General features: G+C 43.1%; 1 protein-coding gene across 2 annotated transcripts in view; it reads right to left on the bottom strand.

Moving 5' to 3' along the window:
- Positions 1-13,850, bottom strand: part of KATNB1 (katanin regulatory subunit B1) — a 944,775-nt gene that overhangs the window by 837,363 nt on the left and 93,562 nt on the right. The window contains exon 3 of one of the 2 annotated variants that reach the window (XM_069654285.1): positions 13,120-13,250. In XM_069654285.1, coding sequence (XP_069510386.1) covers positions 13,120-13,250 — 131 coding nt within the window. Of the gene's footprint in view, positions 1-13,119; positions 13,251-13,850 lie in introns of those variants that run through there. The other variant, XM_069654294.1, reaches the window with a different exon arrangement.

Genomic DNA, 13,850 nt, shown 5'->3' with positions numbered 1-13,850 from the left:
GACATTGGGATTGGAGACTAATTTTTTTGGCGTTCATTTTAGTCTGCAATGTTGAAATTCTGTCCATGAGTGCATTCTGGATGCTCGAGCACCATGTACTGTCTTTGCTGCAAGAATCTTGGAGATGAGGGCGTTTCGAGTTACTTAAGAATCTTAAAGAGCTCTTTACAATTGGGTTGAGCTTGCACAATGTGGTTATTGTAGGTGTCTTTATTTAGCCGATAGGATTGCTTCTTTATAGTTAAGGGAGGCAATGATAAGGCTGTCTTTATTGGCCGCCAAGGAATGATTTTTCCGGCAGGCTTCTCTCGTTCCTTTTTCTTTCCGTAAGATCCTCAACTGTGGGGGTAAACCAAGAGTTGGTGTGCACGTGGTTTGGCCTTCCTGAGTTTAGCAGAAGCTATGGCGTCCATTACTTTCATTAAAAAGGTATCCACAAGGGCTGAAGGGTCCGAGCAATGGCTGCCTGGTTTAGGGTAGGTATAATGAGAGGGAGGAGGTTGTCTTTGGTATTATCTCTTTTGTTTCTTGTTAGGGTTGGGGGTGCCATGTCTGGTTTGGCACAATGGTAGTTGGATAGAATGTTAAAGGAGATATGGTGATCTAATCAATGACAGGGTAGGTTAACAATAGCGTTAATGGCACAGTTGATGTCAATCAGCCAGTCAAGAGTTCTACCCTTGCCGCGGGTAGGTTCGACAATACGATGGTTGAAACTTGCGTCTGAGAGAGAGGTGGCAATATCCGTGGCTATGTGGTCAATAGGATCTTAGAAGCCCAAGTTGAAGTCGCCTAGGAGTATGACTTGTGAATTGGTCTTAGTTTTATCACTTACTAAGGATGAGATATCGTCTGAAAAGGAGGTGATGAGGCCTGAGGGCCTGTAGATCAGGTGCAGTGTGGCGGTTTGGTTGTGTGAAATAGGGAGTTTGAAAGTCAGTAGTTCAGCTGAAGGGAATAGCACAGTGGGTATAGTTCTCAAGGCAATAGTTTTTTTTATGAATGAAGGCGACGCCACAACCTTTAGATAGGTTGGAGTTGCGATCGCACCTTATAATGGTGTAGTCATTAGGTATAGCAAGTGAGAGGAGGGGACCTGATGCTGCATGGAGCCAAGTTTCGGTTATGGCAAGGATGTCAAGGTCTTGGGTGGTGATAAGATCAACAATGTCTAGTGCGTGCGCCGTAAGGGACCTAGCATTAATGAGGGCACACTCGATAGAGGTTTGTTTTGAAATGTGAATCGAACTAGCATTCAGATTGGGTGGGGGATCCAATGCGAAGGTGTGCAAATTAGTGGTGCTGGTGTTGAGAGGAAAGATACTTGGGGTGTGTGAGGGTATCTGGGGAGTGTGGCGGATTGCCGACTTGAGCGAGTAACTCTGGAGCCTATTCTAGTATTCCTGATGTAAAGAGTACATGGTTGGTTAGGCGTGGGTTTGCCGGCAAAATGTTCTAGCAAAAGCTCAGGGGCGTTCAGGTAGGGATTAGGGGGTGGTGCAATGGCAGTAGTGTGCTTGAGCTGTGTGCTGGGGGGTGGGCTAACAGAAGGCTGGTATGGAGGAAGTGTGAGTCCATGGTACAATGAGTTCAGCATGATGGTGGTGATGTCCTCAATAGAGAAATGCTTGGCACATGGAACAAAGAGGAGGTATCTACACAGGAGGGTCAGTGAACTTATCAGAAAGTGTACCAAAGGATAACGGCGTGGACGGTTAAGAATGAACATACTGTGATAGGAGTTTGTCATGAGCAGGACAAGATAGTGTCAATTGAAGGCGGCCTAGCTATAGCAATTGAAACCAAGGAAGCAGAGGTTCAGTTGAGCTGAGCAATGTCGGTCTGACGTGGAGGATGTAAAGTTAAAAGGATACTTTGATAGGGCGGCGGTGTGCAAGTGCAAACAACAAGTGTAGACAAAACGAAACAGTGGTAATAGTAGAGACAGATAGGAAGAAGTACAGTACGTTAAGATGATGGTACTTGTCAATAGCCGATGACGGCACAGTGCATACAATGGCAAATTATACTGATGGCAGTTAACAACAAAGGCAAAGCAGTGGTACTCGTAGGGACAGATAGGAAGCGGTGCAGTAAATTTATAGTGACGGAAAAAGACAAAGGCGAGTAGGAATGCAATGCATACAAGGCAGGTGGATAGTTCAGGCGCACGAGGCAGCCAGTGTAGAACAGATATCTTATTAGGATATGGACACGTAAGCGTGACAATAGCAACAAGGGTGAATGAAGAGGGAGGGGTAAGAGGACGAAGTGCAGCAAAAGGTAGTGCACGATGTGGAAAATGCATACAGGTATCAGCAGTGACAATGGGGCGGCAATACCAAGTGCATCTGATCCCATCTTTGCGGAGAAAAGGACTGAAGGGCGACACGCTGGGCAGGGCTCAGGATGTCGGGACAAGAGCAATACATGCACTGCGACACGTAAATCCTTTTTTTTTTAAAGTACAATGTTTTGGGATGTTACCAAAAAGTGCTCCGGTCCAATCTCAAAAGACAGAATATCCCATAAGTATTTATTTATTCATTGCATTTGTTACACGCCCAGACCCTGAGGTATCACGGCGTTGATACAGACAATATTTGGCATTTAGATAGAATAATCACTTACATAGTTATGGGTTGACAGTGTTACAACAAAGACATTGTGGCCTACATTATTAACAAACATAGGCAGAAACAATACAGAAATCATAGTTTTTTACAGAATTTGGCTCAGGCCTCCACTAGATGAGCGCCTTTCTCTGCCAAAGGTGAGAGGTGAGAGGCAAAGACCTTGGGAGGCTGACTAATGGTGGTTTTGGTATATATTTACTAAAATTGGTTAAATAACCAAGTTTTTAAGGCTTTTTTTAATCCAGGGAAGGATTCCCCTTTTTTGATGTGTAGAGGAAGGGAGTTGAAGTGTTTGGGAGCCAAAACTTGGAAACTGCTACCTCCTGCTCTAGTACTTTTGTAATGAGGCACCACGAGGAGCGATCTGTTGGATCTAAACGTTCTGCTGCAGTGTTTTTTCTGGATGGTGTTATTCATATAGATGGGGGCTTTTTTGGCGAGGCATTTGTGGGTGACACAAGGTTTTAAAGATGATTCTTGCCTTGATGGGTAGCCAATGGGTCTCCCTCCTGATGTTGGAGATGTGGTCAGATTTCTTTATTCCTAAGGGTGACCGTAATGCTTTGTTCTGCATTAATTGCAGTTTGTTTAGGTAGGCATTGGACGTCCCTAAAAGCAGAGCATTACAATAATCCAACTTTGATAGAATCAACACCCTAGCCAGTGTGATCCAGTTGGTGGGTGTGAGGAACTGGCTGCTTAAGGAAATTTATTTAGATGTATATGATGTGGAAGACAATAGTGCCGATATATGTTTAGCCATGGTGAGATTAGCATCTAAGTACACTCCTCTAACGTTTTTACTTGTTTAAGTACAGGAATCAACGTGCCATCAATGTTGATTGAGGTGTAGTGAGTGGAGGGTACCTATTTTGGTCTCGGAGCCCACAATGAGAATCTCGGTCTTCTCATTGTTAAAGCAGAGGCTGTTCAAGGCCATCCAGTTTTGGATAATAGCACACATTTTGTTGATGGTCGGTGTGTCTTGGTCACAGTTCCTTGTGATTGGTATTAGGATCTGGATGTCATCTGCCAAGTTGGTGTAGATGACATCCATGTCGTCTAGTGCCGAGAAGAGGAGCTTTGTATATGCATTATATAGGGTTGGTGAAAGGCATGATCCTTGGTGTACCCCAATGGGGACTGATATAGGAACAGCAGCATTTTTGCCGATGGACATTCTAAACGTGCGATCAGCTAAGAAGGATTTCACCGAAAGGGTGGCATTTTTAGGGAAACTAAAGTCATTAGCTAGGGTGGGAGATAGTTTGTCATGACCTACAAGGTCAAATGCTGCAGGTCAGTCTAACAGCAATAGTATACATAGTTTCCCCGAATCTCTGATGGTGTCCATCTGAATTTTCAAGTCTACGAGTATGGAGGAAAAGGGGATGGGACCTAAGAGTAAGGGTGGAAATGTGTATAGCCATTAGTATGCTCATAGGTGTGTAATGGGTGGGTCCATAAACTACAGTTTTGCCACCAATTAGCAAGGCAATATATACAGATATAAAAGACCAAGGAAGAGAGTGAGCAATTAAACAAGAGTTTGGGTGAAACTGGTCTGTTTAAAAAATAAATAAGAATGGCCAATGTTCCTGGTCCTGCATTTTTCTTGCCCACGCCTAGTGAGCCCATAATTGAATGGACGGATAGGAAGGAGGTTTTTCTGAAATATGTACTGGCAGTTTATGGCCAAAACTTCACAACAGAGGTAAGAGGCTTTGCTGTACTGCTGTTTGGGTCGGGCAAGATATGTATAAGATTGCCAGGACCAGGACAACCTGACAATTTAAATGTTTTGAATCCATTTGAAATTAGTATTGCCAAGTTAGATAAACATTTTCAAGTGAAGAACAAAATATTAGCTTGATATAATTTTGCCACTAGTGAGCAAAGGAAAGGAGAAACAATGGAGGCATTTGTGATAGCTGTCAGAGGTTTAGCGCTTAAATGCATTACATTTGGGCATTGTCATGAGGAACATCTGCGAGATGAACTTATGATAAGGTGTGCAAATTATCGCTTTCAAGAATAATTGTGGAAAGAACTTGATCCCACGTTGGATAGAGCAATCGAGATAGCAAAACAGGTAGAACCTTCTGAATCTTGCAACAAAGAGTTGGGCAGTGATAATGTGAAGGAATTGGTTGAAGCCAATGTAATGACTCGTGTAACAAAGGAATACAATTTAAGGAATGAGCACACAGGACAATGACGTGAGGCAAGTTGGCGAAACAAGGAAAGCAGCTGTGGAAGATAGACTGACATCAGGAGAGATTCTCGCAAGCCAGTGGCGAGTAGCAAAGGAGAAAGCAGAAATTATAATGTTAAGGGATGCGGTAGCACTCAACATATGGCCATGGACAAGGAATGCATGGCTGTACATATAGAACGTAGAGAATGTGGAATAAGAGGTAATTTAGCTAGATGTTGTAGGTCTGGAAGGAATCGAAATAATGGAGAAACATCAGTTTTTGGTGAAGCATATGAATGTCAAAATGTGGGGAAATGAGAGGAAGAAGACAATACAGTAAATGCTATCAATTGTGTGAAAATTAAAAAGCTGAACATCACTATTCGAGTGAATGGTATAGGAATTAGCATGTTGGTTGACAGTGGTGCTGATTACACATGGCGTGTAGCAACATGTGGAAGTCTGAGCTTAAGTGTTGTACATTGAAGCAGTCGAGGGTCAGAGCTAGTGCTTATAGTGCGGTGTCTGTAAACTTTATTGGGGAACTACAAGAAAGAATAGAATTTCAGAAGAGAAGCACAAATACAACGATATATGTGACTAGGTTTGGAGGGAATTTGCTTTCATGGGGATGTCAAGCAGAATAGGGAATTAAGTTGCATCCCATTGCCACCCAACAAGTATATACAAACAATAGAGGATACGGAAAGTGTGGGTGAGATTGCGGATTGTGTACTGGAAGTGTTCGACAGCAAAATAAGGTGGTTCATACATTAAATTTGGTTGAGACAAGGCAGAACTGTGGTAGAAAAACGAAGGACAGTATCCCTAGCACTTAGGAAAGCGGTGGAAGAGGAGTTAGTAAAGTTACAAATTGAAGGTGTAATAATACCTACATATATTTTGGCGTGGATCAGTCCAATTATACTAGTGAGGAAGACCAGCGGGGCTGTATGGATTTGCACAGATTTACAAAAACTGGAAAAAATCATTGTTGCAGAAAAGTTTCCTTTACCCAAAATTGAGGAGTTTGTTCTAGAAGTTTCAGAATCAAAGATATTTTCTGTGTTCGATCTTAAGTCATCTTATCATCAGTTACTTCCAAAATCTTCAGCATTAACCACATTTATAACACAAGGATTTGCCGCAGATGTGTAAGAATGCCATTTGGATTGACTTTGGCTGCCAGTTGTTTAAAAAAATAATGCAAAAGGTTTTTACACTGACATTACATGACCTATGCCCAACATGTGAAGGACCATCACACTTCATAATCATCAACATTGTACTACAACAACATAACAGTCGGAGGACCTCCTGGATGTCACCTCTTTAACTGCAGCGGGGGGGGGAGAAGGGCGTAGATCAACTTTGAGCTACATGGAGTATCACTGGAACTTCTTTAATTTTCACAAAAGGCTTGCATATGCATGCGAGGATAGTGCACCATTCCCCCTCCCTTCCATCGACTGCCAAACTACCTGGCACATATAACTGTCTCAAACTGACTAACCCTCCAAGTGAAGTCCGTGCAGGAGGGCAACGAAAACAAACCTACTGCAAAGAGTAACAACACATAGACATACAACCAATATTCTTCTTAGCAACAAAGCCACTTGTCCTGAATATCTCATATTTCAGCCTCTAGGAGCGTTGTGTCCCCAATGCTGGATCACTCAATTGTGCGGTGCTTGATTCTATAGCATCGGTCGATATATAGTGGGTCCTCTTCAATGTCCAAGCCTAACAGTCTTTGTCTCCGCCTGCCTTCCAGAGCTATCAGATTATCGCCTTCTGCACCAAGCAGCAGGACAAGCACTCTTTTTTGATTGGCACGCACTGCATTTTCAAGTTGGTCCACTCTGCTTTCCATAGCCTTGTTCCCCTGTATCACTGCCTCCAATTCCTTGCTCATCTGCTGCACCACTGGAACTGTCTGAATATTCTGCTTTTCCATCTCAGGGGTTTTCTGTTCCCGGGTCACCGTTCTAGTTTCTAGCTGTGCCACCTTTTCACTTGGGCGATCAAGGTTACCTTCTAGTTGTGTCACTGTCTTGTTGATACGCTGAAGAACTGACAAGAGGCTTTCTTGAGAAGGGGACGAAGCTCTGGATAGATGCTCTGAGGAACATGGCTAGCATGTTGAGCCATGCAGAGAAAGGAAATCCCCATCAGGGAGTTTCTCTTTACTCTTATTTTCCCAGAAGCCATTGCAAGAGCACCAAACTGCCCCTGTATGGAATACTGCTACACGGTTAAAGCCAAAGTGGAAGAATTGCCCTGCAGCGCCCACTTTATTCACTACTCATTCCCCACTATACATCTTGGTTGCATTTCCAAAACAGAACCATGGTTGTAACAGAAGGTGCTCCAGCAAAAGTGAATGGGGGCTCCCCTTCATACAATTCCCTTTCCCAAGCACAGCGCTTCTCATATTGACATTTTGTTTATTTATATCTGTATCACGAAACTCCCACAGTTAAGAGTGTACCACTCTACCGGTCAAGCCACACTGCTGTATATATTGAGACTCATTCTAGTAAATTGCCGGAGCTTAATATGGCTACCACGTAGTGAGTCTATGTCCCTTTTCTGTTTTGGTTGCCTCATTGCCATCCGTTCACCAGAATGGTTGTTAACTCATATGGTCAAATGAGCATAGCTTCTATTCCTGTGTATGATGAAGCCTGGGAGTAGGCCCACACCAAAGATGGCTGTCCTCGACCGGGCCGAGCAACAAAAGCACCCTCTGCGGTATTCCCCGATGCCTCCGACACCGGGCCTCCGAACATCTCGCAGGTTAGTTGGGAGGGGAGCATGGACACTGTCCCTTCTGCTCAGAGCGCTTTGCTTCTGCTCCCTGACATTCACTCACTGGTCTGCTCTTCCAGCGGGACACGCCTCGCTCAGTAGCATCTCCCGGGCTGGCACTGAACCTCACAAGGCTCGGTTGCTTCTCACCCTTTCCCGGCAGCACCACTGTGTTCTGTAGCCTTTCCCCACCCTAGCAGGTCACGCACGGTGCTAACAGGCCCCTGGGGACCGGCTTTCCCACATCCATGGATCCAGAGCTGGCACAGGTTACTCCTGCACCGCCGCCATCTTGGCCACGCCCCCTAAAATGATATTTTGGTTCGGGGTTGCAATGACAAGGAACATGACAAAAGGTTGGTCATTTGGGGCATGAGTTATCAGCAGATGGAATGAAGCCAAAATTGAATACGGTAAAAGCAACAACAGAAATGTCCATGCCAAAAAATAAGTTGGAGGGGTCATCATTTTTGGGATTGATTATTTAGGCCCAGGGGCATACAGGCGCGTACGTTTTTTGATCAGGTTACATAAGAGTACAGTTACATTAGCAAGCAGTAGGCAAGAGTTACAATAGTTGCGGTTACAAATAAATACATACATTGGCATTACAGGTACAAGCATACATGTTGCAATTAAGGCGGTGGGCCGAAGGTGAGACAGATAGTCATATTATTTACAATATGTACAGTGGGTAGGCAGTAAATCTAAGCTCTAGGATGTTAAGCTGTCAATGTGTCCAGGTCGTTAAGCTGTCAATGTGTCCAGGTCATGAAGCCAACGTTTGGTGTTGCGTTTAAATAGGTTGAAGGAGGTTACAGACCTGATCGGAACAGGTAGTGTGTTCCATAGCTTTGAGGCTTGTACAGGGAAACTAACTCCTCCCGAGTTATGGAGTTTGAATCTTGGTATAGACATAGTGTTACCTTAAGCTGTTCTAAGTGGTCTTGTAGATGTGTGTGGGGTAAGTTGGTTAGAGATGTAGGATGGTGCGAGGTTAGCCCTGGCTTTGTGGGTAAGGGCAAGAACTTTGAGGGATATTCTGTGCTCTATTGGGAGCCAATGCAGATTACGTCTAGTCTCAGAGATATGCGACTTCTTAGGGATGTTGAGGGCTGCCCTAATAGCGTTATTTTGAGTTACTTGTAGTTTGTGAATATTTTTGCGGCTAGTGCCTAAGTAGAGGGCATTACAATAATCTACTTTGGACAAGACGAACGTTCTAGCAAGAGTAATGCAGTTGGGAGTGGAGATAAACGGCCTACATGCGGTAATAAGTTTACATGTGTAGGCGGCTGAAGACGCTACTGCATTGGTTTGTTTGGTGAAGGTTAATGTGGCATCGAGGTAGATACCAAGGGTTTTAGGATTATTAGAGACAGGGATGGGGTTACCATCAATAGTGAACGATTTGAAAGCAGTATTTAGTTTTTTTAGTTTAGCGTGTGTACCAAGGATAATCAACTCAGTTTTTTCCTCATTGAGACAAAGTCCATGGTGTGCCATCCACGCTTCTATTACTGCGTATATTTCATTGAGGGTTTTGCCATCAGTTTCATAGTCGCCAGAGATAGGAATGAGTATCTGAGTGTCATCCGCATAATTAGTATACGTGACACCCAGATAGTCAAGGATATCGAAAAGGGGCTTTGTAAATACATTATAGAGCGTTGCTGACACGCAAGAGCCTTGCGGGACACCACACAGGACTGGTGAGGGTTCAGCCGAGTCAGTAGGAGAAAAGACCCTCATGGTTCTGTAAGCCAAGAAGGAGCTGATCCAGGCAGTAGTGCGTCGGAAAAGTGACCTGCAGATTTCAGGTGGTGGCAAAGCGTTTGGTGGTTGACCAAGTCAAAAGCTGCTGACAGATTAAGCAATAAGAGCAGTGCTAGTTTGCCATTGTCTTTTAAAATTTGAATTTGGGTAGCGAGATCTATTAGGGCAGTTTCCGTGCCATGTCTAGGTCGGAAGCCGGATTGCCTTAGTCCCAGAAGATTGTTTGATTCTAGATAAGCCTGTATTTGCAGGTAGGCTGCTCTATCTAGTATCTTTAGTAAGAAGGGTACAGTTGTTATCGGCCTATAGTTAGACGGGTTGGCTGGGTCAAGAGTGGGTTTTTTGATTAGTGGGATGACCCAGGCGTCTTACGTGATCAGGCACTACTCCCGTTTTGAAGGAGGCATTGATAAGGTTAGTAATGAATGGTGCCAGTTCATGAGCTGCTGCTTTGATAATCGGAGCAGGACAAGCGTCGCCTTGGCAATTCGATGGTTTAAGTTTCCTAATGATGTTTTCTACTCCCTAAATTGAGAGGGGTGAGAAACTAAATGGTTTACAGGTTGGCTCAAAAGGTAGGTGACTTGTTAGGAAGTTGTTTGTGATCAGGGTCAGCGAGTAACAGGTCTTTTTTTCGCATTGATTTTAGATTGTAAACGGGCTATTTTATCTAGAAGTGCCTTCTGGATGTTGCTGCACCATAGTGCATCTGTGACACATTTATCAATAGGGGCAATCGGGGATTCTAATTCTTTTAGAATCTTAAAAAGTTCTTTTGTGTTAGATTCCGCTTGTTCGATCCTTTTGTTATAGGTGTCTTTTTTGGCAAGTATAATAGCTTGTTTATAGCTAGAAGTTGCTAGAATTAGTTCATTTTTATTATTTACTGAAGGGAACTTTTTCCAATGTGCTTCTACAGTTCTCTTAGTTTTACGTAGTTCTCTAAGATGCGGCGTGAACCATGTATTCAGGTGACGTTGTGGTTTAGGTTTCCGCAATTTTAGGGGGGCGATGGTATTCAAGGCTTTCAGTATTGCCTGATTGTAAATGTCTACTAAGACTGTGGGGTCGGAGGTGGCCACGTTGTCAAGAAGGGGAAGTAATAGCGGAAAGAGTTATCTGGTGTAATGTCTTTCTTATTTCTAGTGCGGGTGGCTGTCGCGATGATATGAGCAGGGTGTTGTGGGTTGGCTTTGATGGAAAAGGTTATTTTATGATGATCCGACCAAATACATGGATCATTGGATAGAAGATCGATCGAGCAGTTAAGGTTGGTGAGCCAGTCCAATGTTCTTCCTTTGATATGTATGGGCTCATGAATAATATGGGTATGACCCTAGTCTGATAGGGCGTTAGCTAGATCACGGGCATTATTATTCATCGGGTCATTAAAACCAAGTTTGAAGTCTCCTAGTAGGATAGTTTGTGAATTAGGTTTAGTGTCGGTGGATACAAGGGATACAATATCCTCTATGAATGAGGAAATGGGTTCTGGTGGTCGGTAGATAAGGTGCACTGTTGCTGTGTGTTTAGGTGATAGTGGCAGTTTGATAGACAGGGATTCGGCAGAGGGAATTTGAGCGTCCTGAATGACTCTAATGTCATAGTAGTTTCAGAAGATGAGGGCAAGTCCGCCTCCCTTCACTTGGTTGGTGTTGCTATTGCATCTTATGATAGCATAGTCATTTGATATAGCAAGGGCCAGAGATGGTCCAGAGGCTGCATTAATCTAGGTTTCCGTAACTGCGAGGAGATCAAGCTTTTCACGAGTTATGAAGTCAGCGATGTCCAGTGCCTGGGCGGATAGGGACCTAGCATTCACCAAGGCTGCTTAAGTTTGTTAGGAATATGTTGAGCAAGACTAGAAATGTGAGAAAACTTACAAGGAAAGGAATTTCAAGATATAAAAAAGAAGATTGTCAATGCACAAGTAAATAAGGATTAAGAGCAGTACTGATGCAAAAAGATGGCATGAGAGAGGAGACCGTAGCATTTGCTTCACGGTGTTTAAAAAGATACAGATGTTACATTTTCTGTGATCGAACAGGAAGCACTTGCTTGTACTTGGGCCATATCTGAATGCAAGTCTTACTTATGGGGTAGGCTACGTGTAGCTAGAATGGATCACAAACCATTTGTGGTGATATTTAACAAGAAAGGGAGAGTCTCTAGAAGGACAGCTAAGTGGGTCTCTAGTTTGCTGTGTGCATATTTGTGTGACAATTTTGTCTTAGAATAGACAGTGTAAGAGGTGAGTGTGAAGTACTGAGTGAAAGTAATTCAGTGGAAGTGTAGAGAGAGGGCAGTAGTGTGGAGGAGAGGGTAGTGGTAGTGTAGAGAACAGTAGTAGTAGTCTGGAGGAAGGTGTAGAAGTAGAGGGGAGAGGGAGGAGGGAGGAGTAATATCTAAGTGTCTAAGGGCGGAGGAGGGAAGGTCTAGAAAAGAATGAGTGACATCAGAGGGATAGAAGCGCAGAAGCACACAGAACAAAGGGTGTGGGGGCCAGGGGCAGAGATTGAGCAGTGTAGCGAGTAGACAGGAAAAAGAGTTCTTGTGCCCGATTAAAAGCAGTGTCTGCAAGGCATGCTAGCCTAGTCCTGAAGAGCACCAACGACTGGCTTGAGTAGGGACAGTTAAGAAGTCCCTCAGAGCCCAGTCAGAGGACTTCAGGGTACCATCATGAGCATAGGTCAGCTTTTAGACAGCGGTAGTCAATATTTGGTAGCACTAACCTGGAGGTTAAATACAACCGGGTTAGGGAGGAGGGTCAGAAGACAAGAGAGGGACGACCCTGGGGCCCATTAAAGTTTAAATCGAGTTGGGGTGATTTTTGTATCATCTGTAATTATACATAAAGAAAAGAGGGTCTGTGTGTTCTATTCCGTAAAGTGGGTGCTGACCTATGTTGCTCACCAGAACATTAACCAATATTTTCAAAATCGGCAGTGGGCAATACCATGTGGTCGCACTCCATGGATCCAGGCATACCAGGTGTGAATACAAAAATATTTATATTAGGAAAAACGAAAACGTGTGCCTTTTCTAATAAATATTTTTATATTCACTTCCTCGTATGCCTAGATCATTGGAGTGCGACCCTGCATTGTACAGCACAGCGCAGATACTGGAAACACCAATTTAACACAAAGTGAAGAAAAGATAGATAATTTCCCTTAAAAGGAAAGGAGCACTTATTGCATTTCTTTACACCGAGGTGAAGAGTGGAACACACACTAGTTTATTTTGTTACATAAAAAGGATTGAGATACCAATTTGTCTTTTTGTTTTTTTAACTAAAATACAGATTTATTTTTGTACATGATTTTTTATAAACCTCTTTGCTGACTTCTTTATACTTTCATTCCGTTGCAGTCTTCACACTAAAAGTAACCAAGCAGGTATTTTTTGTATGGGTCAGATATCAAATACTATATTAATTCTCCCCGTTACTGCACCCCTTTTTTGTTTCATCCAAATGTAAGAAATTAATGAACTGCATGAACACATTTGGCTCAGGTAAATTATTCCAGATCCCTCTTGAAACCAAACTCAACCAAACTATTATGCCAAGAGCAGATGTCTGCTTCAGAGAACTTGCTCTGCATTGCAGGGTGATGAGGATGGGGCAGCACAAATTCTTACGAATAAAAACAAACCGTTCTCTGCCCTGTATTTTCTTTTCAAATATATGCTACTCACCATAATACAATTTGGCTTGTTAACAGACCATACGTTCACACGGTAGTCTTCTCCTCCGGTGGCCAAAAGGCGACCCGAACCCTTTCCCAGTGCCAGCGCAGACACATTGCTGGCATGCGCTACTATCTCTTCTGTGGGCAAAAGAGAAACAATTAGACAAAGGAGCAAGACTAAAAAAATAAGGTGTACTGGGGAGAGAATAATCAGATGGAAGGATTTGGAAAATATAGCAACAGCAAGTGAATGAATCAAGGTAGACTGAGCAGTGCATAGGGGCTGAAAATAGTCAAATTAAATCCATATTAAGATGTCGTCCTGGCCCATGAAGCAAATCACAAACTATGGCCTCACAGATACACAAGGCCACTGATGAAGTAAAATACACAAAGAAGTACAAATGTACATTTATTTTTTATCGTGTTTTGGTTTCAATTTAAACCTTTCCCCAAAAGCCTTTTTGAAACAATCATCTTTACAAACTTTAAAACCATAAACCGAATGTTTAAAATGCAACATTAAAACAAGACAAATATTCAGTCCCCTAAACCACCACTACAAGAATCACTCTAATATAGACAAAACTCTAAGATAAGAAAATAGGCGATACATTAAAATCTGTTGGGTTTAGTCGATTAGCCATTAAGTGTCATGTGCTTTGCAAAAGTGGAAAAAACATTTGCTCCTACTAAACATTTTACAAGTTTTATTTCAGTTAAGTCATCCCTTAGGTA

The sequence above is a fragment of the Ambystoma mexicanum genome, chromosome 1p, assembly GCF_040938575.1.
Source record: "Ambystoma mexicanum isolate Mex_15411 chromosome 1p, UKY_AmexF1_1, whole genome shotgun sequence".
NCBI classification, from domain to species: Eukaryota; Metazoa; Chordata; class Amphibia; order Caudata; family Ambystomatidae; genus Ambystoma; species Ambystoma mexicanum.
Note: the sequence above shows the minus strand (reverse complement) of the source record. Positions and strands in the feature narration are given on the sequence as shown.